The sequence below is a fragment of the Ambystoma mexicanum genome, chromosome 1p (genome assembly GCF_040938575.1).
Source record: "Ambystoma mexicanum isolate Mex_15411 chromosome 1p, UKY_AmexF1_1, whole genome shotgun sequence".
NCBI classification, from domain to species: Eukaryota; Metazoa; Chordata; class Amphibia; order Caudata; family Ambystomatidae; genus Ambystoma; species Ambystoma mexicanum.
This window is the reverse complement of record NC_090921.1, coordinates 403,453,700-403,481,074: the sequence shown is the minus strand read 5'-3', so window position 1 is coordinate 403,481,074 and position 27,375 is coordinate 403,453,700. Positions and strand designations below refer to the sequence as shown.

Genomic DNA, 27,375 nt, shown 5'->3' with positions numbered 1-27,375 from the left:
TGTAAAGCGCCTGGGTCAGGTGGGTTACCTAGCGAATTCTACAACGCGTATAGGCAGGAGTTACTCAAACCACTTCTGGCCACATTGAATGAAGGCTATGAACAGGGGGAGCTGCCCGAGTCTCTCAGAGAGGCAGTGATCATCCCACTCTTGAAACTGGGTAAGCCGAATGTGGACTGTGGGTCTTATAGGCCCTTATCGATGCTCAATCAAGATAGCAAAATACTAACGGCAGTGCTGGCCAACAGGCTTAAACAAGTAATTGGCAAATTGATACACCCGGACCAAACAGGCTATGTCCCAGGCAGGAACATCACAGACAATCACAAGAGGCTGCACCATATTATTGACCAAAAGGAGAAGGACCCGGGCGAGCTGGCAATAGTGTCATTGGATGCGGCCAAGGCATTTGACTCGGTGAGGTGGCCATGGTTGATGGCGACCCTGAAAGGATACGGGATATATTAGATGGGTCAAGATGTTATATAGCTCCCCGATTGCAATGGTCAAGACAGGCGCTATAATTTTGGATGAGTGGCAACTTAGCAGAGGGACCAGACAGGGATTCCCCTGGTCGCCCATGTTTATATATACCTGTTTTGGAGCCGTGGCTATCTGCCTCAGGCAACAATATGGAGAGGTGGGGATTCGTACTACAGGAAACACCCACTTACTATCACTGTACGCTGATGACATGCTCCTATATTTGCGTTTCCCAGAGGAGAACCTGCAATTTGTGCTGGAGGTGATGGATCATTACGCCGCCCTCTCGGGCATATCGGTAAACCCTGGGAAGTCCAGCGGGTTCCCCCTGGGAAGGTACAAAAATGTCCCACTAGAAAACCTGCCCATTCTACAGATACCCTGGCAGACAGAGATGCTCAGATACCTGGGCATCAACATATATCATAAGTTAGAGGTGGAACACAAAAACAATACGGAGAAAGCAGTTGCAGGCATAAAAAACAGCATGGGTTTTTGGTCCAGACTGCCCCTGGACATGATGGGAAGAGAAGCGCTGCTCAAAATGATGGTCTTGCCCAGACTACTGCACTTTTTTGTAAATATTCTGTACTTAATCCCCAAATATTTTTTTCTAGACTCCATAGCCTGTGCAGGGGCTTTATACAGCACCATTCTAGAAATAGGGTGGCCCAGTGGAAACTACAAAACTCGTGTGACAAGGGGGGCATAAACCTGCCGAACTTTGAATTATATTACTTGGCGGGACAGTTATCATATGTGGCTAGATGGTTGTCCACAGAGGAATCTGCGTAGGCCAGGCTTCTACAGGGTGACTCCGCCCCATACTTTTTAAAGGTAACAGTGTGGCTGCATAAAACGAAAGTAGCAGAGATGGGGAGACTGTGGGTGCTGGGCTGGGAGGTCTGGCGCAGAGCATAGAGAACAGTAGGTGACCCGGACCCGCTCTCTCAACAGGTCCCGTTGGTGGTATTATGTGGGGAAGACTCCCAACTGATCAAAGGGATCCGCAGATACTGGGAACCGGTAGGCCTGGCCACCCTGGGAGACATATGGTAGGAGGGGGGAGGTAGTGGAATTCGAGAGGCTGCTAGAGGAAACAGGGATTCATAAGGGCCAATAGATCACTTACACCAGGATTATGAAAGGGGTGAGGGGGAAGTGGCCCGAGGCGGTGCTTGCGGAAGAACTTGATGCCTCGGTGGAAATTATGTATGATGTCTCGGAGGGTGGGCACGAACAATCTCGGATTTACGAGCTCTTGAGTGCAAAGACGGGGAAGGAGTTGCTCCAACTGAGACTTGACTGGGAGGAGGATGTGAGGGAAACCATGACAGAGGGGCAATGGGATAGAGCCCAAAGGTACCATAAGAAGGTGTCCCGAAACGCGAGACTCCAGCAGATTCAGCTGTATGTCACTCACAGAGCTTACCTGACCCTCGGCAGAATAGCCAGGTTTGGTGGCTCGGCCATACAGAAGTGCCCCAGGTGTGGCCAGGAAGAGGCTGGGCTGCTACATATGTTCTGGGCTTGCCCAGAGGTGCAGATATTCTGGGTAGAACTGAAGATGAGATTGGCCGTCGGGGGTGGTGCTGGATGTGAGGTCTGCTTGGGCGTGTATGCTGGGTAGTTTCCCTAGGCCACGTGATCTAAAACGCATCAGCAAAATGAAAGACCTGGTCTATATCCTGGCCAAGCGCAGAATTGCGATGAGCTGGAAAGCGGCCCATAGGCCTAAAGTGGAGATGTGGTGGGCAGACCTCCTGAAATGGGCTGAAGCAGAAACAGCAGTCGGTACGAAGCTGTCACTAGTGGGGGAGAGAAAGAGGTAGGCCCCTGATAGCCTGGAGACAGCTGGTGGCCTCGATTGCAAACCCCCACCAGGTCAATCAGGATGCCGAAAACCGAGATGAGTTGGCAATAACTGAGTCATCCGGAGGTGTTCAAGGAGATGGCATGGATATGACGGCTCAAGTTTTTGGGGAAGGAGGGGGGAGGATGGGAGAGGGCATTGAATAACATGATGCCTTAATATTGATCATGAACGTCCTAAATGGTTGTAATGTTTGAAGTGTTTGTGGAAAATAATTTAAAAATTAAAAAAATATATATATATTTAGAAGGAAATCAGAATCTTGTGAACAATATATGGACTGGGCTTGTTTTATATCTTTATTTACAGGTTCCCCAGGTGGGGGGGATCCTCATACAGAACTGTGCCTGGTGGTAGGGGCTCAGTACTGTGCCCATTATTCTAACCAACTGCGTTCCTCCTATGTCTATTAATTTTGACCAAAGTACAGTTGATGCACTTTAATGAAATCTGATAGTAATTGTGGTACCACGTAGAACTGTGTATATATTGGCCATTGTAGATTAACCGAGCACAAAGTGAGTTATTGTGATCGTCTATATAACCTTGAATCTTAATTATAAAAAAAGACTGTTTTAACTAATACAGTGTGTGGATGTGGGTGCTTGGGGACCACACTGTACTTAAGAACCAGCCTGCATCACCTCCTGAAAAGCTAGGCCTTGATTGCTTGCCACAATACCAATAATAGAGAATCTTGGCTGGGGTCCTCTGTGCCTCTCCTCTGCAGAGAGCAGCAGTAGAGACTCCCCACTCCAGTCTTTACACTGTCCTTCAGCGTTTTCCGGCTTAAAAAGCAGACGGGAATCAGAGTGCCATTTGGCGTGACCGCGTGGAAGACACCTGTTACACACTCGGTGTGTATTTTTCCTGGGAACATTTTTATTGCAGGAAGGACAAAAGTTAAAGGACGTCTGTTCCATAGTATTGTATGAATTTAGCGGCAGCTAGACAGAAATCTGTAGAAAATAAAGTGGAAAGAGGCATTCTATAAGGAAATGTAAGTGTAGAGACCTCACCCCCTGCTCTCCCTACTGCAAGGCCGAGAAAGAGACGTTAGTTGAAGCTTCAGACAGTAGTCCCCGGACGATCGATCGCGGAGTTTAAAATAAACTATATTAAAAAATACTATTTGTTCAACTGTAATCCATCTCCGTAGCTAGGCTACGATCTCTGCATAGGCAACCGGCCATGAGGATGGAAAACAATCATCTGAGGTACCGTGCGGCGTGAAGGATCATGGATACAATACACTTCACACAGGCATAGTAAGTATTACAAGCACGCTCTGTTGACATCCTTTTTCGAAACTCAAAAACCAAAATGTAAAAAACAAGAATGTAATACACCACACCTACCACTAGATGTCAGCCTATGCACAGCATGCGATTCTAAGCAGATCCACAAGCCTCAGAAATCTGTATTATAAGGGTTTGTGTGACAATATTTGACTAAAGGTTTTACTTGCTTAGTGTGTATTTTAAAGGGCTAATAAACTATTGCATATTTTTATACTTACCTGTCTAACTAGAATTTTTGGTGTTGTTCTTTGTGGACTCATTGTTGCCATAGACCAGGGTTGTCCAACTCCAGGCTTCGAGGGCCGGAATCCTGATGGGTTTTCAGGATATCCCCAATTAATATTCATGGAAAAGATTTGCAAACATTTAGAATGGCTGTATTGAAATTTATCTCAAGCATATTAATAAGGGGTATCCTGAAAAACCACATGTTTCTTTCACTTGAGGCCTTGAGTTGGACATCCCTGCCCTAGAGCAATCTCGCACCCTTCCTGAGACTAAGGCTTGCCCCTCTACTACCAAACCTTTATTGGGCTTGGCTAACCTCTCAGGGTCTTCCGCGTCCACCTTAAAAGGGTGGCCTCCAAAAATGCTCCCTTCAGGGCTGATTTTGGAAATCCAACTTAAGAATCACCATTTAGGGTGATAACATATCACTTCTACTAATCAGAAGAGTGTACATACAAACGTGCCTGTTAAAGGAGGAGTGTAAACCACATAAAAAACATGTGATCTGATATGATAGGGTATTAAGTGCGTTATAAATAACCTGAGGTTTCTAAGCACGTAGCCAGGGATCGAACCTGTGGTGCTCTGTGTCGTCTTGCTTTCAAGGCGAGCACATTGCCCCGGAGCTATCCTCCAAAGACGTGTTTCCATGATTAATTTATGGATGGAATCAGCAAGCACAGATTTATTAAACATCTGAGAAGCTGCTACTAAGCTGATAAAACATGCTGTGAAACTAGTGTACGGATTGAGCACCTTCTACTCCAGACACTAAAATGCATGCAATAATTACCTGCTGGGTGTGACCCCAAGGCAAAGTGAGCATGCAAAATAACAGAGGCGACCAGTGTCAAGGGGAGACCATTCAAGATATAACAATCTCATGGGCAATCAAAAAAAGCAAACTAATTTAGATGCATATGCACAACAAAGGAAATAAGGTGGACCTGGCAGCATCTGCTGATGAGCACATGGAACAGACATTAACATCTGCAGATTCTAATCAATGGATTGCTGACCTGGATGCACGTAAATAGAGCACATATGTCACTAGTGAGAATGTAAAAAGAAAAGGATAACCAGGGAAACAAGAACATTATAGAATAGGATAACCTTTTAACTAGGGCTGTGCCGAATAGCATATTTAGTATTTGGCCAAATAGTGAATAGTTTGTCAACTATTCGCCTGAAGCCGAATATAAAGCCGAATAGTTGCTTTATTTAATAAATCATGTTCCAAACTTGAAAAAACACACGTATTAAAAAAAGCACCATTTAAAATGCATTCTATAATTTTATATCTCTTTGTTGTAATCAATGCAGCATCTTTATTTAAAGAATAATTGCCTGAAAAAAAAGCTGAATTTACCAAACTTAAGGGGCCAAATGTACAGAATGTTGTTGCATATTCCAAACCAGTGCCAGTCAAAGTAGGAGGCTTCACAAATGCAAAAGGACTAGGCTGCAATTAACAAAATGGATATTGCAAGTTGCATCCCGCTGTCACACACTGGCCCACTTTGGAACTGGAAAGATTACTCAACATAAATGCCTCTGAGAGGCCTGTTAGATGGGGGCATATTACTGTGACATAACTAAGCCTGGTTAGTCTCCACTCCCTATTGTGAATTCTTAAAGTTTCTCCATGGGCATGGTCCATAAGAACAAATGCTGGCTGCTCCTTTTCATTTATACTCGCCACTCCTTCTCACCAATATACAAACATATGCACCTTATCATTCCTGATAGAATATCAGATAATGTTAAACTATCACGTCCTTAGAAAAAGAAAAGGGGGAGGGGGGCTATGACGTACGCAATGGGAAGTGACATGACAGGAACTGAATGTATCCTAAAGTGAAATATGCCCATTGTCTTTTCCAACTGAAGAAAGGGCACATTGAATATAAACATTCGCCAAAAGAAAAGATGTTCCTGTATTGTTGCTGGCTAAGTATAAAAGGTGAGAACCTTTTACGTCTAAGAATCCATCTATAACAAAACATGCCCTAAAGAGCATATTACAATATGGGATATTTTACAGCTGTGTGATAGCAATTTGTCTGGTCTTGTGGCTAAGTGTCTGGTCTAATTCTATTCAGTTTTCCAAACTGAAGTCTATATTTGCCTTTCAGAGTTCTTGTTGCATTGTATTCAAATGAGAATGACAAAGTAGTCGGCAACAGTCAAAACTATTCGGCCGGAGCCAAAAAGCTTTTTTTTCAGACGGATTTCGGCCGAATATTTACTCAAAGTCGAAGTTCGGTACACCCCTAATTTGAACACCCAAAGTATGAACTCTTTCTTCTAGAAATGTATTTACATGGGGAACATAAACCCAAACATTGTACATTTCCCTCCCCCTCTACCTCCACCACTAAATCCCTGCATATCTAAATCTGGGGCAACATCTTCCAAAAACAATTGAAAACCTATTAGTATGAATCTGTTTCATCCAGAATAGTATGTAATATTGCGATACGTCTACTTTAAATCATTCAAATTGAACTTTGGTATAAGAAACTCTTAACACCATAAGCATCATGAGATCGAAGTCTAGGAAATAGCAATCCAGACTTTGTGAACCTTCAGAATCCCTCAAGTGACTTCCACTATGTCTATGGTAAGGTGGGTGTCTCAGTCTTCACCCTGCAGAGCCAGCAGCAGCTGTCATTATGCGTCTCTCTTGATCTCTTGGATTTTGAGCAGTGGGCAATTGGGCATAAGATTGGGCTTCTGTTGGACCTCTACTCATTAGCTTCTCTGTTCCTTCCTTATAGCATACGACAGCCCTTAAAAGTGACAGCTACCATCATCTCTCTCATTAAGAAACCTAGTCTAGATGCCAACTATCCTGCCACCTTTCTCCCGGTCTCTCTTCTACGACACTATTCCAAAATCCTAGAGCGAATAGTATTCTGTCTACTCATTGAGTTCCTCGATACTCACAACCTCCGGGACCCTCTTCAATCTGGCTTCTGACCTCTGCTGCATTCTACAGAGACAGCTCTCCTCAATGTCAGCAACATCATTTCTTCCACTTGTCATGCAAACCTTTAATTTATTCTTATTCTTATTCTTCGCAACCTCTCTGCTGCCTTTGATACTGTCAACCATTCTGACCTTCTCTCTACATGATCTTTTCTTGGCATCAGAGATAAGGCCCTCACCTGGTTTGCTTCATACCTTTCCCCCAAACAGCATTACCTCCCCACTCACCCCTTCCTTGTTCCACTTCTCTTCACTCCCTATTCTTCTGCTGCCCTGATCTCCTATTACGGCTTCTCCCATCAACTCCTTGTTGACGACACTCAGATCTTCTCCTTTCACTCCTTATCCGACAACCTGGTGTCGAAAATGTAAAACTCGCTTCACCATGAATTATTGGATGGAATCTCACTCGCTCATTCTCAACTCCATGAAGACTGAAGTTCTCTACTTCCTAGCAAAACAGGCAATCTCTTCCTCTCCCACTCTTCTCTTCTGACTACTTTCCTTACTCTGCTTCTGCGCTTAATCTTGGTGTCAGCTTCGACCCATCACACAAATTCTTGCTCTTCATCTCCAAATCTGTTACTGCAGCCAGACTCATCCTCCTCAATACCAGAATAATCTTTCATCTGCATTTCAATACTGCTGAACAGTTGATCTCCTCCTTAGTCCTTTCTAGATCTGAATACCAAGGCAGTCTATGTAACGCTGACCTGGTTCCCACGGGGGCGCTGGTCTAGTCTGGATTGCTGTGGCCTCTTCTAGCGCGATGCGCAGGACCCGGAACACCGATTGGACAGGACCTCCAAATCGTGCTTGCCTGGCCCGTAGGAATATCCTTCTGCAGATGAGAAAGGGGATTAACAGTCTGCAGAATAGTGTGCTAGCTCCCCCTTTCTCCCCTTCGTTCCTCTCCAACTTCCTCCAAACCCTGGTTTAAGCTCACCTTATGGTTTGGAAGGATGAACTCTCCATCCTGCTTCTGGTGCAGGGGCGCGTGTTCGTCCAGTTACTTCACTGGTTTTCAGAATGGCGCTGGCAAAATCCACTTGACTTTCCTGAGCGATGCGCCGTAAGTATGAAAGTTCAAAGTTCAAGTGAGGCCCCCTTTATGTTGTCTTTCTAACCTGTGATCTGTCCTTTATTTCAGGTGCAGAATGAAGGCGATGCGTCGAGGGGTTAAACTGCCGAGGTGAGTAGTGATGAGGGCGATCCCTCTAAATGTCCTTATTCCCCAGAAATGTCTCTTGTCCTTTCCCCATAGGGGCCGGGGTACGGTACCTGCCAACGGGGCGGCGCCGACCCGAAATGTGGAAGAAAAGCCGGCTGTTAATCAGGCTTTCCTTCTGTGTTCCTTCTGCTCACCTTTTGTTTCTTCCTCTCTCCCCTAGGTGCAGAGATGTGGCGTCCGATGCTGACAGCCGCGATGGAGCCGGGAGATGTCTCGAGGACAGGTGAGTGAAGGGTGGCGATGCAGCGAGCAACGCAATGGTTTTAAATGGAAGGCTTTCTTCAGGGATGCTGGCGAGAAGATTCCGGATGCAGGTAAGAAGTTTGAAATAGTCCTTGGTTTTCACCTGTCTCTTCTCTTCCTTCCTTGCAGGTCTTCCAGGTTCGAGGCGGGCGTGGCTGGAGTCCAGGAGCAGGAGCCGACACGGTGAGCGTTAAGCTGCAGGAAGCAGAACAACGCGAAGCATGAGCTGCTGTCTGGGCGTGGCTTAAATAGCCTCCAAAGAAGTCCCAGGTATGTATCCTTTTCCAACTAGGTATGTATCCTTCCCTGACCACGCCCGAGTGAAAAAATAGTCCCTATGAAAAAATAGTCCCTTTCAGGTCTCAGGGAGGCCTGAAGCGTGCAGCATGGTCTGCATCAGGTAAGTGCACAAGCACCTCCCTTTATGAGCCTGGCGCCTATGGCGCCAGGACTGATGTCCAACATGAGCCTGGCGCCAAAGGCGCCAGGACTGAGTCCAAAGAGCCCCTATAAGGGGCCGCTGGGCTTTTACTCGAGGGCATGATGCCTGCTTCCGGGGGTGCTGGGCCTGGCGCTCCGGGGGTAGGCATCATGACAGCACTCCCTCCCAAGGTCGTTCCTTCTGGAGGTTTCGTTTTGTTTGGGAAATTCCGATGGAACCTTTTTACCAGCCGAGGTGCATGTACGTGATCACTGGGTTCCCAAGACCTTTCCTGAGGCCCGTACCCTTTCCAATCAATTAGATAGAAAAGTTTTGATTTTGAGATCTTAGAATCCAAAATGTTCTTCACCTCGAATTCAGGCTCCCCATCTATCTGAATCGGTTCTGGTGGCTTTGTTAATCTGGTTCCTGGGTGCACTGGTTTCAAAAGTGACACATGAAAAACGGGGTGAATCTGCATGTTAGCTGGTAGATCGAGCTTGACTGCCACTGGGTTGATTATAGCTTTGATCGAGTAAGGGCCTAAATACCTTGGATTAAAAGTTCGAGGCCCCTTGAGTGATAGGTGTTTGGTAGCCAACCATACTTGATCCCCTATTTGGTATGGAGGCGCCTCTCTTCGATGCAGATCCGCATTCTTTTTGTATTTCCCTTTCGCATGTTGCAAATGTGCAGTTGCATCCTTGAAGGCTTGAGTAATCGTAGAATGCAAATGGTCCACTGCGGGCATTTCAAGGCTCAGAGGTGAGTCCAAGTCTGAAGTACATGGGTGATGTCCATATAGGATATAAAAGGGGCTCTGACCAGTTCCAGAGTGTATCGAGTTATTGTATGCATATTCAGCCACCCATAAAATGTCCTTCCAATTACCCTCCGATTGGTGCAACATACATCGTAGATATTGTTCAAGGGTCTGGTTCGTTCTCTCCGTCTGACCATCGGTCTGTGGGTGGTGGCTGGTCGAGAGTCTTACGTCGATTTGTGCGAGTTGACAACACTTTTTCCAAAAATGAGAAATAAACTGGCTTCCCCGATCGGAGACTAGTATGGACGGGAATCCATGCAAACGGATGATATTTTCGAGGAATTCCTTGGCAAGACAAAGGCTGAAGGTAATCCTTTCAACGGAATAAAGTGGGCCATTTTGGAAAATAAATCCACCACGACCAGAATAGTATTGTAACCATTACAAGAGGGCAGCTCCGTGATAAAATCTAGTGACAGGGTGTGCCAAGATGCTGGTGGAATGTCTAAGGGCTGAAGAAGACCGGCGGGTCTTGTCTTTTGACCTTTGTTTTGGGCACAAACTCCACAGGACATCACGAAAGATTTAATATCCTTTCGCCAGTAAGGCCACCAGAATTGTCGTTTAACCTTTTCCTCTGTTTTGGCAATGCCAGGATGTCCTTCCATCAGGGTATCATGATGACGGGAAATAACCAGTTCTTGCAATTCCTTTTCTGGCAAAAATAAGCGTCCTTGGAAGTAAGGTAAGCCATCCTTGACTGAAAAGTTAGACCCCCTTTTGATCCAATCCTGCAAGGCTGAAGAGTCCAGGAATTGTTTCACTCGTGCTTGAATGTCTTCAAGGGTTTGTAAAGTGGTTATCCCCAAAATTCTTTGTTCGGGAATTATCGGCACAGGTTCTGAGTTTGTGTCTATTTCTTCCATTCCAATTCGGGATAGAGCGTCCGCCTTACCATTCTTATAGCCGGGGCGGTAGGTGATTACAAAATCGAACTCAGCAAAGAACAAAGCCCATCGGACCTGTCGAGACGATTGAGCCTTGGCAGTTTTTAAATATTGTAAATTTCGGTGATCAGTGATCACGGTGATGGTATGCCGGGTGCTGAGGAGATAATGCCGCCAAGCCTTAAAGGCGGACTTAATGGCTAATAGTTCCTTATCGGTGATCGCATAATTTATCTCCGGCGGCGAGAACTTTCTGGACCAAAATGCTACGGGATGCAGTTGCTTGGTTTCAGGGTCTCTCTGAGACAGGACAGCTCCCATGGCTAAGCTGGACGCGTCGGTTTCGACTATATATGGGATATCGGGACGCGGGTTCTTCAAAATAGGTGCGGACGTGAACTTAGCTTTCAACTCCTGAAAGGCCTGTTCGGCTTCCTCGGTCCATTCAAAACGTTTATTTTTTCGCAAGAGTGCAGTGATGGGTTGCACCACACGTGAAAACACCGGAATAAACCTGCGATAATAGTTGGCAAAACTAAACATGCTTTGGACACCTTTCACCGAACTAGGTGATGGCCATTCGAGGATGGCATCCACTTTCCGTGAATCCATTCGGACCCCTTTAGGTGTCAGGATGAATCCGAGAAACTCAACCTCGGTGGTATGGAAAACACATTTTTCCAGCTTGGCAAACAGTTTGTGCTGGCGCAGTTTCTCTAGGACGGCCCCGACATGCTTTCTGTGATCTGATTCCGAAGAGGAGTACACAAGAATGTCATCGAGATACACGACAACACAGACATCGATGAGTTCCCGAAGGACATCGTTCATGAAGAATTGGAAGGCTGCAGGCACGTTGCACAACCCGAAAGGCATCACCTGGTATTCGAATAGTCCATATTTTGTATGGAAGGCCGTTTTCCATTTGTCGCCTTCTTTTACTCGCACCAGATGATAAGCCCCCCAGAGATCTAACTTGGTGTATACGCAAGCGTCCTTCACCTGGTCAAGGAGTTCAGGGATCAGAGGCAGAGGGTAACGATTTTTAACAGTTATCTGGTTCAATGCGCGGTAATCGATACAAGTTCTAAGGTCGCCTTCTTTTTTAGGCATGAAGAACACAGCTGAGGATGCCGGGGACTTTGACGGGCAAATGAAACCATTGGCGAGGTATTGATCTAAATATTGTCTCAAATGCAGATTCTCTGGTTCAGTAAGGGCATAAATCCTGCTACAAGGGGGTTGTGCACCGGGCACCAGATCGATTTGGCAATCGTACGATCTGTGGGGAGGTAACGTGTTGGCCTGTTCCTTTTGGAAGACGTCCTGAAAGTCTTGGTACTCTGGAGGTAGTTGCACGGGGACAGAGGTTACTGATGCTAGATTAATCTTTGGATTTTCTGGGTAGCAGGTTTGTGCACAATCCGGGAAGGTTATTCTCTTCGCTCGCCAATCAATTCGAGGATTATGTGTCTCTAACCAAGGGATTCCGAGAATAAGCTGAAACTGTGGAGCCTTGATTACGTCAAACACAACTGCCTCCCGATGGCCATCCGGACCTACAAGTGTCACCTCAGCTGTGGAATGTGTTACCGGTCCAGAGGCAATTTCGGTTCCATCTACTGTGGTGATGACATCTTTGTTGGTTTTAGGACGCAGAGGGAGGTTTATCCTAGAGACCAATTCTCGATCCACATAGTTTCCTATAGCCCCGCTATCGATGTATGCCTTTATAGCATGCAACCGTTTAGGTTGTTCCGGATCTACGAGGACCATTGGCACAATGAAATGCGAGGTCTGAGAGTTAGTTTTCAAGCTCGGCAAGCGGACCCCTACGCTTGCCGGGCGTGGTCATTTCCCGATACAGAGTTTCCATGGATTTTATCAGCGGCTCCTACCACCTTCTTGGGCGGCTTAACCGGGCAATCTCGTAGAAAGTGCCAGAGGACCCACAATAAAGGCATAATTGCATCTGTCGTCTTCTTTCCCGTTCTTTTTGAGTTAGGGGTCCTTTAACCCCTCCGATTTGCATAGGCTCCGAGCCATCAGCCCCCTTGGGGTTAGCGTGGGTCTTGGCCAACACCCGGGTTTCAAACTTGGACCGATCTGCTTTTCTGTTTTGCAGCCTGTGATCCAATTGGACCACTAAGTCTATATATTCAGTGCATTCTTGGGGCGAATTTACAACTTGTGCCAGGACATCTTTAAGTTCTCCGCGTAGACCTCGATAGAATAACGTGATTCTTTTATCCTCTGGCCAACCAGTTTCCACAATTAGTCTATTGAAGGTTGCAATGTAGGATAGAAGGTCTTGATTGCCCTGTCGCAGAGATAGAAGTTCGTCATCCAGAGCCTGTCCCTGGGAGTGTCGAGCAAATAACCTTTCCATGCTTGTTTGAAGTCCTTGAAAATCACGAAGAATCGGGTCATCTTGAGTTACCAGTGGGACTGACCAATCGGCAGCACAGCCGCTGAGATATGACAACACAAAGGCTACCTTGGTCTGATCATTAGGGAAGGCCCCAGGTCTGCATAGGAAGTGCAAACGACACTGATTCATGAATACGGCGAATCGTTTGGGGTCCCCAGCAAAGCGTTCAGGTGGGGCCAGCAGCATGTTTCCAGGTAGATTAATCTGCACCGGGTTACTGGAAACCACAGGAGCGGGGTTCCCCCCGGAACCGGGTAAAGGAGTTTGTCCAGCTTGACCTTGCAAAAGCTGTCTAGCCAGGTCATCAGCTCTATCCTTTATTACAATCACTTCTCTCCTGAGGGCACTAGTCTCTTGACGAGCGGCGTGTACTTCAGCCCGTAATTCCCCCAGTAATTGGGCCAACTGGTCAGTTTCGGAAGTTTCCATAGCGCCTGGGTGGGAATTTGTAGGAAGGCTTCGCGTTCTGTAACGCTCACCTGGTTCCCACGTGGGTGCTGGTCTAGTCTGGATTGCTGTGGCCTCTTCTAGCGTGATGCGCAGGACCCGGAACACCGATTGGACAGGACCTCCAAATCGTGCTTGCCTGGCCCATAGGAATATCCTTCTGCAGATGAGAAAGGGGATTAACAGTCTGCAGAATAGTGTGCTAGCTCCCCCCTTTCCCACTTCGTTCCTCTCTAACTTCCTCCAAACCCCGGTTTAAGCTCACCTTATGGTTTGGAAGGATGAACTCTCCATTCTGCTTCTGGTGCAGGGGCGCGCGTTCGTCCAGTTACTTCACTGGTTTTCAGAATGGCGCTGGCAAAATCCACTTGACTTTCCTGAGCGATGCGCCGCAAGTATGAAAGTTCAAAGTTCAAGTGAGGCCCCCTTTATGTTGTCTTTCTAACCTGTGATCTGTCCTTTATTTCAGGTGCAGAATGAAGGCGATGCGTCGAGGGGTTAAACTGCCGAGGTGAGTAGTGATGAGGGCGATCCCTCTAAATGTCCTCATCATTCCCCAGAAATGTCTCTTGTCCTTTCCCCATAGGGGCCGGGCTACGGTACCTGCCAACGGGGCGGCGCCGACCCGAAATGTGGAAGAAAAGCCGGTAAGTATTATGGCTGTTAATCAGGCTTTCCTTCTGTGTTCCTTCTGCTCACCTTTTGTTTCTTCCTCTCTCCCCTAGGTGCAGAGATGTGGCGTCCGATGCTGACAGCCGCGATGGAGCCGGGAGATGTCTCGAGGACTGTTAGGCAGAAACCTGTGCAGTTCCCTTGGGGAGCACTGCAAAAGATTTAAGACTACAGGTATAGCAGTAAACCCACTTGGTAGCAGTCTGCACCACCCAGATTTACTTGGTAGCTGTGGCTGAGCAGCCAGACTTCCCTCAAGAAGAGTTAGGCAGTATGTAAAGTATACACCATAGGTACTCAAATACAATAGCATAAGCAAACACTGACCAGAGCTTGGTTTCAAAAGCATATAGTTATTTATTTATTAAACACACATAAGTTGAAATCACTCTAGCAAAAATATAGTAAAAACTCTTCAAACACAGTGATAATGAAAGCAGTTTCAACCCTTACTCCTATCTAGACAACTCTAGGTTAACACCACATAATTCGAACAGAGGTGAGTGCTTAACGTTAGATGACACTCTAGTAGGTTCAAGAAAGGGATACAAGAAACAGAAATAGGTTAAACACACCACTCTAAGGTCCAGAACACTTGCAATAGGCTCAAAGAAGTACAAAGTCACAGGTGAGCAAAAGTCACTAGGCAGGGCCCACTCTTAGAGTAGCCGGAGCGAAAATGTGCCCAAGATCACACTGTTAGTAGGGATTCAAAGTCTTGCAAAGAGTTAGAAAGCGTTTAGAGTGGCTTAGAAAGTTTAGCCAGGGTGTCCCAGGCACTCCCAGGTTCGAAAGCCGGGGGCTAAAACTACCCCGTACAGTCGGTGGCAAGGGAAGCCAGGCGGAACACGGTACCTTAAGCGGAAAGGATCCTCCAGCGGTGGCAGTTGTTCCAGGCAGTGGCAGCCAGGCTCGACGTCGGTCAGGGGAGAAGAAGTTCTCGCTGAAGAGCAGAAGAAGAAGGTCGTTGCACTGCCCGGGAAGAAACCAGCCGCGGAGTCCTCCGGTTAAAGGGTTGTACCGACTTTCGCGGTTAGGGGTAAAAGTGTGGTATTCCGGTTGCCGGGGTGCTTGGCACGGGCAAGGCGGCCACGAGATACCTCGAGAAGCGGAAAGAAGGTGAAAACTGGTTGTCCCCACCAGTCAAGGGAAGGAGCCACTCCGTTAAGAGTTCTCCTCGGTCGTCGGGAAAGGTGGTGAGACGGTTCAGCAGGGCTCCACCGGGTGGTGTCGTCGAAGCAGGTCGGCTCAGCTCTTCCCTCGTCGGATTCTTGGTCCTGTGGCGACTTCTGAAGTTCCAGTCCCCAAAGCCCTGCTTTTATGCAGCAAACCCCCATTCACCCAGCCTAGCTGTCACTCAAACATGCTAAGTGGTGAGCCGGCCGGCTCACCACTTGGGCCAATCAGGACGGAGTGCGACTTGAGTTACCAAGGTAACTCAGTCCAGGGTGCCTAAATCCCCCTCCACCCCTCCTAAGTACCCCAGACAGAGTGGCACCACTTTGGAGGGCTTCTGTGGAGAAGCCCGCCAAAAGTGGAACAAAGGGCTCCACTTTGGGTCAGAGTTACAGAGGCGAACACCAACGCCATTTTAGAATCAAGTTTTGGCAAAAAGTCCCAACCGGAGTTATAATAATAAATATATAAACCGGCGGTATGTTTAAGGCTACCGTAAATAAATAATTAAATGTGTTAGCCTAAAACAATGGGAAATCCCATAGGAAAATATTCGCGGTCGAATATAAAACGTAGTTTCCACTGCCACCAGCCAAAACTCGATCAGGGGGGACGGAGACGTGCCCCCTCGACTAACAGACCCTGGGGCAATCGAATTGCCCCAGCCAGTACGTCCACAATATGATGGTTTGTACTGGTTCTGTTCAGGATTCAAGACTAGCAAAGCCTTTGGTGACTTTACATGCCCTGAGAGACAGTAGTCAGTCCCAGGGTATGGAGTCTATGTTGGGGAGTCCCTAGGACACCCCTGGGTCACGGCACAGAGGGTGCTGTGTAACCCACATCACAAAAATACATGAGGCCCTATGGAGTAAAAGACCCCATAGCCCATTCAACACAAGGTTTAACCAAGAAAACACACTTCAACATGTCCAAGAGTGAGGGTAAAAGAGTCTCACCCTTGGCAGGAGAAAAAAAGAAACCCCAGAAATCCAGCAAAGCTGCTGGGGGACTCACTAGGTAGGGAAATTCAGCCTAAACAGAGAATTCTCCCTAACAAGGACAGGTGAGTGAAGCGTGGCGCTGCAGCGAGCAACGCAATGCTTTTAAATGGAAGTCTTTCTTCAGTGATGCTGGCGAGAAGATACCGGATGCAGGTAGAAAGTTTGAAATAGTCCTTGGTTTTCACCTGTCTCTTCTCTTCCTTCCTTGCAGGTCTTCCAGGTTCGAGGCGGGCGTGGCTGGAGTCCAGGAGCAGGAGTAGACACGGTGAGCGTTAAGCTGCTGGAAGCAGAACAATGCGAAGCATGAGCTGCTGTCTGGGCGTGGCTTAAATAGCCTCCAAAGAAGTCCCAGGTATGTATCCTTCCCCAACTAGGTATGTATCCTTCCCTGGCCACGCCCGAGTGAAAAAATAGTCCCTATGAAAAAATAGTCCCTTTCAGGTCTCAGGGAGGCCTGAAGCGTGCAGCATGGTCTGCATCAGGTAAGTGCACAAAACACCTCCCTTTATGAGCCTGGCGCCTTTGGCGCCAGGACTGAGTCCAAAGAGCCCCTATAAGGGGCCGCTGGGCTTTTACCCGAGGGCATGATGCCTGCTTCCGGGGGTGCTGGGCCTGGCCTGGTGCTCCGGGGGTAGGCATCATGACAGTCTACTCTATAGCCTTCCTCACTATGCTTTTTCAACTCTGGATAAAGTCCTCAACTTCACGGTCCGTTCACTTTTCAACCTTTCTCGTTTTACGTCTACCCTCCTCTGTCCGTCGCCAGATTGACTGGCTATCAATGAAACAAAGGGATAAAACTATTTATCTTCAAAACTATCCATGGACTAGCTCTACCCTACCCATCTGCTCATCTCACTCCCTACTCTCCTCCTCGCTCGTTAAGAACATCCTCTGATCACCTCCTTGCCACCAGTCAAAGCCTCTGTGCTCCCCTCTCTTCGCTCCCATACTCTGAAATGCTCTTCCTCTACCTCTCTGTGTTACTTCAACTTTGCCACTATTTAAATCTAACATCCTAGCCATCCTTCTTTCTGATGAACCAGTTTCCTAGTACACTACGCTACTGCATCACCCAGTTTTCCTTTCTCCATACCCTTAAACAACTTTACAGCACTTTTCCATCACCCCTTCCATCTTTAATTAAGCACTTGCTCTACCATCCCGTTCTTTTGCCATTCTGGCCTGTCCTCCACTCTGGTTTAGGGTTCAACCATCCATGCAACAACTGGTCTTCAAGTCACATTCTCTCGTCCCATTGTTCATTTGTAAGGACCCATGCCCTCTCTGCTTTGTTATCAATGGTACATTTTGTAAGTGTTTTTGTGCCGAAAATGAATTGCTTTCCCTGGGGTTTTAAAAAAAACAAAAAACAAACAAAAAAAACCACAGTTTGTTCTTCCTTCTTTGTGGCATACTACAGCTTTTAAAAGTGAACAACAGTTTGCATGGGTATCCCGAACTGGACTTATGTTGTCTCTAAGCTAGCTCGCCACCATCCATAGTGATCGCCTTTTCATGAACGTTGATTGTGCCAAGTCCTGCTATACGGAGTGAGAATTGCATGGAACCAGATTTCCTCGCTGCTGTCATTATTTGTTCTTTTTGCTGGTAAAACTTGTCTGAAAGTTGCAACCGGTTCAGAAAAAGGCTCTGCATATTTTTCTCCAAATCTTGATCACTTGTATGTTTTGGTACAACCCAAATGTGAATATTGAGAGTTGTTGCAGTCCCCCCTGCTTTGCCAAAACTAATTCAAGGTGAGCCTCTACTTAATACATCCTTTTCTAACAGGGCTAATGCTCTCATAATCGATCACACCTATTTCAAATTTCGTTCAATTGCTTTTCTATCGACAGTATATGCTTATCCTGCTCAGCAATTGAATTAGATAGTGCTTTTGATGTCGTATTTGGGTTCAAGTAGCGTTTGCTGTAATCATTTGTAGTAGAAAATGCCACCGTCAGAGGCGCAGATGCATGCGTTGAGCGCACTTGTGCTTCTGTTTACAGAGGTTGTTTCTTTGTTGTACATGAACTTGCAACAATGCCTTTATTTCCACCAGAGCTGATCTTTGTCATTTTAGCCATGAGGGATGTGGAAGTGAAACCTCCCTCTCCACTTCACATGCAGAGTAATAAAAGTCTTTATCATATTAGCCCGCCATATATCAACCAATCTGACAATATGCCAACTGTGGCAAATATAGGGAATTTGTGCCTTTTCTGCCACCAAGGTGAGCCCGCTACGCTACCCTCCCCGGCTTAGGGAGCAAGGAATCCCCAAACAAGGGTCTTACTCCACCACCCTTTAACACAGAATCCCAATCCGTTTGCTTATTATATTGGAATTGAACAAGGGAGTAATGTACAGGGCCCTTTAAAAGTAGATGTCTTGGTTTCTGACCTGTTGCCGTCCTTGCAAGAAGAGCGGAACTAATGGACTCTCCCATCCTGTTCAATGTAGGAACATAAAAGTCCCAGGACCCAAACACAAGAGGAAGGAGCCATCCAGAAAGCAAAAGAGCCCGGTTTGCAAAACAGTGCAGAAGAGGGAATGTCAATCTCTCAGGAGTAGCATGGAGGCAGAGCCGTGCAGTGTAGTGGGTGGAGGAACAGGGAATCCCGCAGAATGCTGCCACTTCCAGGAAGACAATGAGCCCAAGGAACTCAGAGCCACCAAGGAGAAATGAAACTAAGCCAAGCCAGAAGTGGCATACCAGCGTCCTCCTTAACTGACGCCAAAGTCTGGTCAGCCCTGGATGGGTGGAACAGACAAGAGGCCAGACCGCAAAGACTGGAACAAAGTTGGAGGAACAGTTCCAACTCCTCCAATAAGCACCACAGCTGAAAACTGGTATGCGGCACAGAGAGCAGAGTGAGTGGAGTGCAGGGAGGCCACAACATGCCCCACGCCAGACTGAGAATCCAGATATTCCCACGAGAGTTGTTGGTGGTACCAATAACCGCAATGGGGCTGAGAAGCCTCATAGCCCATGCCGGGCTGTGAATCAAGATAACCCATGGAAGAGTAAGAAAACCGATCAACGAAGACGGGCTGAAGAGCAAAGGTACCCAAGCGGAGCCAAGATACAAAATACCCCATGAGGTGGTAAGAAGTCCCACAGCCCAAGAAAGGGTGAGTAAGGAAAACACCCGAACTGCAGAGAGACACAAAATAACCAGAGGGTGAAAGACATTTTCAGTTTCGAAAATATAAGCAAACCCAGACCACTAGAGCATGTTGTCTCCAACAAGGAGCACATGTCCAGAGACATTGAATAGATTTGGAGACTGAACTGGCTGAACTGCCTAGCCAGGCTGCTTGGCTGGGAGAAAGAATCAGTACATTTGGCTGGGGGCCCGGACCAAACACCACTAGGAAAAGAGAAAGAATAAAAGACATTTGAACTGCAGTAGCAGGCCTGGGGTCTAAGAAAGCACAGAGAACTCTTAGGGTGGAATTATAAAACCAGACACCATTAGCCAACAAAGGGGAGGCGGGAGGGAGGGAGGAAGGAGTACTTCCTTCCTATGGTAAGTAATGTTATCCTTTTGTAAAAGTGGTAAGGCAGATGGAAGCTAAACTTAGGTTTGGACAGAGTTTTTCTAAGGCGGAACAGAGGATAGCACAGGGACAACGCGCTGGTCTTGGAAGCAAGACCACGCAGAACAACAGAGGTTCGAATCCCAGATCCGCACTTAGAAACCGAACTCGGGTATGGTGTTAGGTGTGTTATTAAAATAATATATATATATTAAAAAAATAAACATCCTGACGAGCACCAGTTTTTTTTTTCTTTGACGATTCGATTAAGGAATTCATGTAAGAAAAAGGGATAGAAGAGGTATTCTTTCCTTTAATAAAAATACTCTGGCAACTCAATGCTCTAATTGGATATTCCTCCATGCAGGTATAGAAAGCTCATTGCGCTATGCCAGATAGTAATTTAAGCAATAGCTGATAGATTTTATGTGGCTCCGACTTCAAAGCCCAACTGTTCTTCACATGCAACATATTCAGATATTAACATTTCTGGGAAGTAGGAGTGTAGATGATATATCAGCTCAGGGATTCAATTACTACTGCTTAACACTCTGGTATAACACCACACACAGAATGACGCACTAATGTTACCTTTGCTTAGCGAGCAAACCCCCTTTGTATCAGGAGCTTGGTGCTCCTGTCTGCTACAGGAGCACCAAGCTAATAACCCATGAGTGGAGTCCTTGGGAACACCTTTGTATATGGTGATGGCCAGGGTTGGTGCACAGCCTCTCATCAGCCAAGTGGGCCTGGATGCTGGAGCCACTTTTATGGAGTCGAAGATCCAGCGACCGGGAGGAACCCGTTGGGTTCTAGTACCAGCACACATACTAAGGCTAGTCCAGCTACCGGCCTCACGGCCGAGGGGTCTCAGGATCCTTCCGGGGTCAGTGATGGGGGGACCACAAGGTTCTTTTACCGGGGTTGCTCCCGAGGGGCAACGCCCTAGTACCGGCATCATGACTGAGGGGGCGCCTTCACACAGCACTACCGGCAGCTCTGCCGAGGGCAATGCACCTTCCAGGTCACGGCCCGAGGAGCGGGATAGGCCTTTTTTTTGTTCCACCAAGCATCTTGGACGGGGCTGGTTCCAGCGAGCCAGGCACCACGACTTCGGCACGTGGCACGCAGCTCAACAAAATGGCCGCCGCGCCAGACAAGATGGCCACTCATCTGATACCCCCTCTTGCGGAGCAGGTGGAGCAAAGAGTCACAAAGTGGAACTGGTGTCAACCAGGTGCGTGGCCTACAGTTTATCCATCAGCAGCGCAGGGCAGGGCAGGTTTCCCCTGCACCCCAGACAGAGTGTGCCCTGGCCCTGGCTGCCCTTGGCCACTCCGTCAATATAACCTGTCACCTCTACAGCCTCCGAAGACAGGTTCTTCTAAAGGTTCCTAGGGCTGATGCGAACTCCCCAGATGGGGGCCATCCTCCGGGATGCCATCAGGGTCATGCTCCCTCAGGTCACCCCGCCGACACCCATAGTCATTCCTCCGATGGCTCCGGTGCCACAGGCCCCAGCGCAGACGCCGCTGCCCCAGCCGGTTCCTCCGATTCCGACTTCCCTGCCTCCCACAGTACAGGCGGTTCCACACCAGCCTCCGCAGCAGCCACCGGCTCCAGTCTCCACTCCACAGCCCACAGCGCCCAGCACTCCTCCACCAGCTCCGGACCCCCTCTGTCCACCCCCGCTCGCGACCTAGTGGACACCGACGAGGAGGAGGAGGACCCCGACACGCCATCTTCAGCCAGGGCCTTCCACAAATGCCTTGCAGGTTTGGCAGAGTATTTGGGCTTTCCTCAGCCCAAGGTAGAGCAGCCTGAGGAGGGGGTTTTAGCAGAAGTCCTCACCCCAAGACCCCCTACCAAAACAGGGATACCGATACAGAAAGACGTAGTTTCCCTGGCCAAGAAGGGGTGGCTCAAGCCGCACTCGGCCCAGCCTGTCAATCAGCGCCTCAACGCCAAGTACAGGCAGATGGAGGGGGGACACTCTTGCTTTCAGCTCATCCTCAACCGCACTCTTCTGTGACAGCTGTAGCGTCACTATTCCAAGCTTCAGTCGTCTTCGGACACCTCGTCCTCGACGCTGCTAGGCAAAGAGGAGAAGATCCTGGAGGCATACAGGAAGAAGCTGTACTCCAACGCCTCCTTGCACCTGTGGCAGGCCAACGCAGATGCCATGTTGGCAGCCGCTAACCAAAGGCTCTGGCGGGAAATTGCAGACTTCCTCACAGAACTTCCGGCATAGAGCCAAGCGTGCTTCAAGGCAGGACTAGGAGAATCCAGGCTGGTAGCGCATTACATTATGGAGTCCACCGTGGCCCACATCAATACCTCTGCCCGGGCCATCTGCATTTCCACAGACATGAGAAGGAGGGCCTGGCTCCGACCTACTAAGTTTAGTCCCGATGTCCAGGAACGCATACTGGACCTTCCCTTCGAGGACAGTGACCTCTTCCACTCCACCATGGATGAGGAATTAGATAAGAAGAACAGCTCGCAAACCTCAAAGTCTTTATTCTTACGAAGGCCACGCCCAAGGCCTACACCCAGACGCAGCAACGCTCCGACAAGGGTTGGCCGATTGGCGGGTTCCAAGCCTTCCAAAAACAGAGGTCCAGACAACCTGACCGTTCTCGGAGTCAGCATCGGAGGAAACACCAAGGGGGGTGGGGGGTGGTGGGGGTGGTTTGAGTGCAAGACGTTTTTCCAATCCCCCTTCCTCCGCAACAGCCTCAGAGGGAAAAAAGGCATGACACACCTCTTCAGGGTCATGTGTCTCCGGTGGGGGGCAGGCTTGCCTTTCACATGCAATTTTGGTGCCAGAATTTTTCGGACCCCTGGATCCCCTCTCCTCTCCTCTACCACAGATTGGGACAGCAACTCTGCTGGCAGAGATCCAGTCGCTCGTCGAAAGCCAGGCTGTGGAAGAAGTCCTCATCCTCCCAGCGAGGCTTGGGCTTTTTTTTTTTTATTCCAGGATTTTCACCATACAGAAGAACCACCAGGCAGGCCTCAGAGTTGTGTTGGACCTTTCCACCCTCAATCTCTCCCTCCCTCTGCAAAAATTCAAGATGGTTACGTCAGCTCTTATTGTGAAAAACACTGGACAGGGGAAACAGGATGTGCTCCCTATATCTGAAAAAAGCTTACCTACACCTCCCGATTTGGCAGCCGCATCGTTACTTACTACGCTTCAGGATCATGGACTTCCATTTCTAATACAAGGTGCTACCCTTCGGCCTCAACACGGCTCCCAGGGTATTTACCAGGTTGATGAATGCAGCGGCAGCCCTCCTCAGGGCCCAGGGCCACCACGTCTGCCCATACCTGGATGACGGGCTCGTTCGGGCCACCTCTCTGGAGGTGGTTCAGCATACGGCCTCTGCACTGATGAACACTCCACGACCTGGGGTTCACTATTAATCTCAAGAAGTCTCAGCTGCAGCCCACGCAGAGCCTGGCCATCTTGGGCCTCATCTGGGACACAAGCTCTGTGAGAGTCTTTACCTCAGAGGACAAGATTGCAGCCATTAAGAGAGCTACAGCTCACTTCCTCTCCAGGACCGTGACCTTGGTCTGGTGGTACCAACACCTACTGGGTCTTATGGCAGCGGTCCATTTGGCCATGCCCCACACAAGACTCAGGATGCAGATATTGTAGCTGCACTGCACAGCCTCATGGAATCAGGAGAGGGGCTCCCAAGAGGAGCCAGTCGGCATTCCTCCCTTCCTCCTCTCGGACCTCCACTGGTGATCTGCGGACTCCAACCTGAGGCTGGGCAAGCCCTTCCGACAGCCGACCCCTCAGGTCACAGTTACTACGGTCTCTTCCCTAGAGGGCTGGGTAGCCACCATGGACAACCACAGCCTCCATGGAGTCTGGACTCGGCAGGAGTCCCACATCAACTGGCTGGAATTGAGGGCCATATGGTTGGCTCTCAAAGCCTTTCTCCCTCTTATCGGGGGCAAGACAGTTCTTAGCCAGATGGACAGCCCCACCAGCATGTACTATGTTAACAAGCAGGGGGGCACCAGATCCCCTCCGCTGTGCACCCTAGCAGTCGGCATGTGGCAATGGGCTCTGGAGAACGATATCCACCTCATGGCGGTCCACCTCCCGAGGGAATCCAACCTGGAAGCGGACAGGCTCCGCAGACCGGGGGCAGACAATTTCGCCTGGCAATTGAACGACCTGGTGCCGAAGGAGATCTTCCTCATGTGGGGGCATCCACAGGTGGATCTTTTTGCCTCCCGGGACAACCAGAAATGCCAACAGTTTGCCTCCTGGCAGGGGAAGGGCTTGGGCTCCCTGGGTGACGCATTCCAGATTCAATGGAACAACATGGCGGTATATGCCTTCCCGCCCACACCCCTGGTCCACAGGGTCATCTGCAAGATGAAGGAATCCCGGCATCATCTTGATAGCTCCCTGGTGGCCGGCCAGACCGTGGTTCTCCGAGCTTCTCAGACCCTCAGACAGACCACCCATTCGCCTACCCCTGGGCCGAGCTCCTCTACTGGCCCGGCTGGGGGGTAGGGTACTCCACCCTGCTCCTCACAAATTAGCCCTCGCAGCGTGGTTCCTGAGAAGGTGACGCTGAAGCACTTACGCCTCTCTCAGGCTAACCTAGAAATCATCCAGGGCGCTAGAAGCAAGGCTACTAGGAGCCAATATAAGAGTAAATGGTCTAGAAATTGATCATTGTCGACGTGTCAATGGGGACTGAGGAGTGGCGCTGGGGGGCAGAGTCAAGCGAGCGCATGCTCCCAGGGCTGCGCCCTCGCGCACCTCTAAATTTAAAGCGGAAGAAGATTTTTTCTGGTGAAAAAGGTTCTGTCCCCCGTCCCTCGCGAAGGACGCCCATACAGTATGGAGGAAAGGGGACTATGGACTAAGAGTATGTTAGTCACTACGTTGAGTAGCTATTAATATATATATATATTTTATTTGCCTTTGATTCCGCCTTTCCTTTTCAGTGCTGTTCCTGTACCTTTCTATGCCATTGTAAGTAAGCTAATTCCTTTAAGTTCAGCATCCCCAAAGGCACACTAGGAATTACAAAATACATTGTTGAAAGCAATTTGTAGACCTCGATCAAAATATGAATTTTACTTTAGATTATCAGAATGAATTGAAAAAAAAACAAACAAAAAAAGAAAAAGACTACTTACTTTAGGTTCTTTCTCCAGTTGTCTTGGTGTGTCCAACTGCATGTTCGGTGCTAAATCATCAAGACTCAAGATGTTCACCTTGAACTCTGAGAAGAATAAATAAAATCAAGGATAAGGCTGGCAACAGAGAGGTTATATTCATGCAGGACTCTGACCACTAAATTACTTTAATTACCTGGTAATGAACACAGCGTCCAGATCATCAGGCATATGTACATCACTATATCTCCAAAGCAGATACGATCAAAGGTGATATACTTTGTCAAGTACATTCCAGTTCTATGTTGTTTAATTGTACATTTATTTATTTAATGTGTTCTAGTTCTAAAATAAAATTTTACACACATATATATACACACACACACACACACACACACACACACACACACTTGTATAACCAAAATATCATTTAACCTTCAGCCATATAAACTTCATACCAGCAAACATACATACAATTATTTGTATAAATTACCTTGATACACAAATACATTGACAAATCTCATTAAGATCACAATATCGTCCTAAATACAGCTAAAATATATCAAAGTAAGAGTGGAGAAATAGAGATTAAAATAAAAAAATAAAAGGAAAAGAAAAAAGAAGGAATCATTCCATATACTAAAACATAGGAACAATATGCACTTGAGCAATCCAATCAATGATTCAAATAATCATTAAATCAGAACCACCCCCAATATGAGGGCCATAAATAAAAAATGTATCTCCTGATCACCCAATCACAGAATAATAATAGGAGTGATAATAGATGTGAAAGAGCTGGCATAAATGCTGATCCACATCCTTGACACCGACACTTAGTGCCACCCAATTAATCCGAGGTATAGTTGTCAATATTCTGGCCATGCACAGGGTAAGTTGAAGGCCTGAGCTGGGCTACTTTAAATAGCCCTCTGCAACCTTCCATATCCTGAAAAGCGCCAGAAATGTACCGTTATTTTGAGCATTTACACTGGATTTCCAGAAAGTTGCTCTCAGCGAATCTTGGTGATGAACTAATTTACCAAGATATTTCAGGTACGCCATGTTCAATTTACTACAGCTGGTAAGTACATGCCCGATCGTCTCCAATTCAGAATTACTTCTGCATATGTGACATGTCCTGTCAGATAGTGGGAGGGCCAATGCAGGACCTACCACACTCAGAACTGGAAGCCTGTTAATTTGTAGAAGTAATATAAATCTCCTCAGATCCTGTTTCTTTTAAAAACAATGGATATAGCCAAACTATCTAGATCCAGGCCACGAAGGAGTAATGAGGATGGATTAATAGTAGAAGACGTAGCAAAATCATTTGTACAATTTTTGGCCCAAGCAATAAACTCCTATAATATACAACAACTATCCAGCATCTTAGAAGAAACATTAAATGGAACAACAGATATATTATACAACATGACATTAGAGGAGAAAGGAATTATATTAATGACAGAACAGAATGGCTCTTGATGTAGTCCTGGTTGATCTTGGCAGTGTTTGCAAAATCGTGGGATCAGCGTGCTGTGTATTTGTAAACAACTCCTCTCCTACGATTTTTGAAGTGATAAGAAAGCTACATGTCTTAAGCTCTGAACTCCATACCCAAGAAGGAGGTTGGGATATAGGCTCCTGGTTCTGGGAGTTATTATATTCATGGGGATGGAAACTATTTGCGATCCTAGTAGCAGTACTAGGAATATTTATGACATGTTGTTGGTGCATACACTGCTTACCTGTAATATGCACCGAAATTAGTGAAGGGTGTGTGCAGATGATAGAAAAAAAAAAGAGCACTATTAAATCGAGTACCCATGGTAATGAGGAAACAAATACAGTCAAAGAATTAATGTCCATCAACGTAGATGACAATGAGGAGGAAACTAAAAATGCACAAGATTCAGAATCAGAATCTGAATCAGATACTTGGTCAGAAGAGGATGCAACGTACGGATGAGACGTTTGGCATACGGCCAAAAGGAGGGTTTGTCGATCTAGAAAATAGACACCCCCCGATCATAAGGCTATATATTATGTTGGCCGAAGACCAACCGTCTCATGCATCTAGCATTAGAAATATATAGCCATAAGCTTGACTAAGGTGCGGCCCTTTTGAAGCAACTGAAATAGCCATTTTGTTTTTTTCTAACATTTGCTTTTTGCCTCATGTAAAACTGCTTTGCTGAAATGTCAATCTGCTTCACTGGTGCACAATGCAAGGCAGCGAGTGGCATGTTGAAACACAACACAGTAACTCAGATAGAAATGTCCAGTCCCCCCCCTCGCATATCCTTGGAAAGTGAGCAGCAAGGCATTCTAATCAGTACAGCAGGTGCCAGCTAGTCTCGGTAAGTACAGTAGAAATGCTAGAGCGAACATTAAATGACTTGAATTATACTCTTCTTTGCAGCCCCCCTTCCCTGAGCCCGGTACAGCCCTGGAG

At 47.5% G+C, this 27,375-nt stretch overlaps 1 protein-coding gene across 8 annotated transcripts in view; it reads right to left on the bottom strand.

The window, feature by feature from the left end:
- The window catches only part of C1PH19orf44 (chromosome 1p C19orf44 homolog), a 393,273-nt gene that overhangs the window by 122,670 nt on the left and 243,228 nt on the right, over nt 1-27,375 (bottom strand). For all 8 annotated transcript variants that reach the window (XM_069649182.1, XM_069649183.1, XM_069649185.1 and 5 more), the window contains one exon: nt 24,939-25,024. In XM_069649182.1, the coding sequence (XP_069505283.1) occupies nt 24,939-25,024 (86 nt within the window). The remainder of the gene's footprint in view (nt 1-24,938; nt 25,025-27,375) is intronic.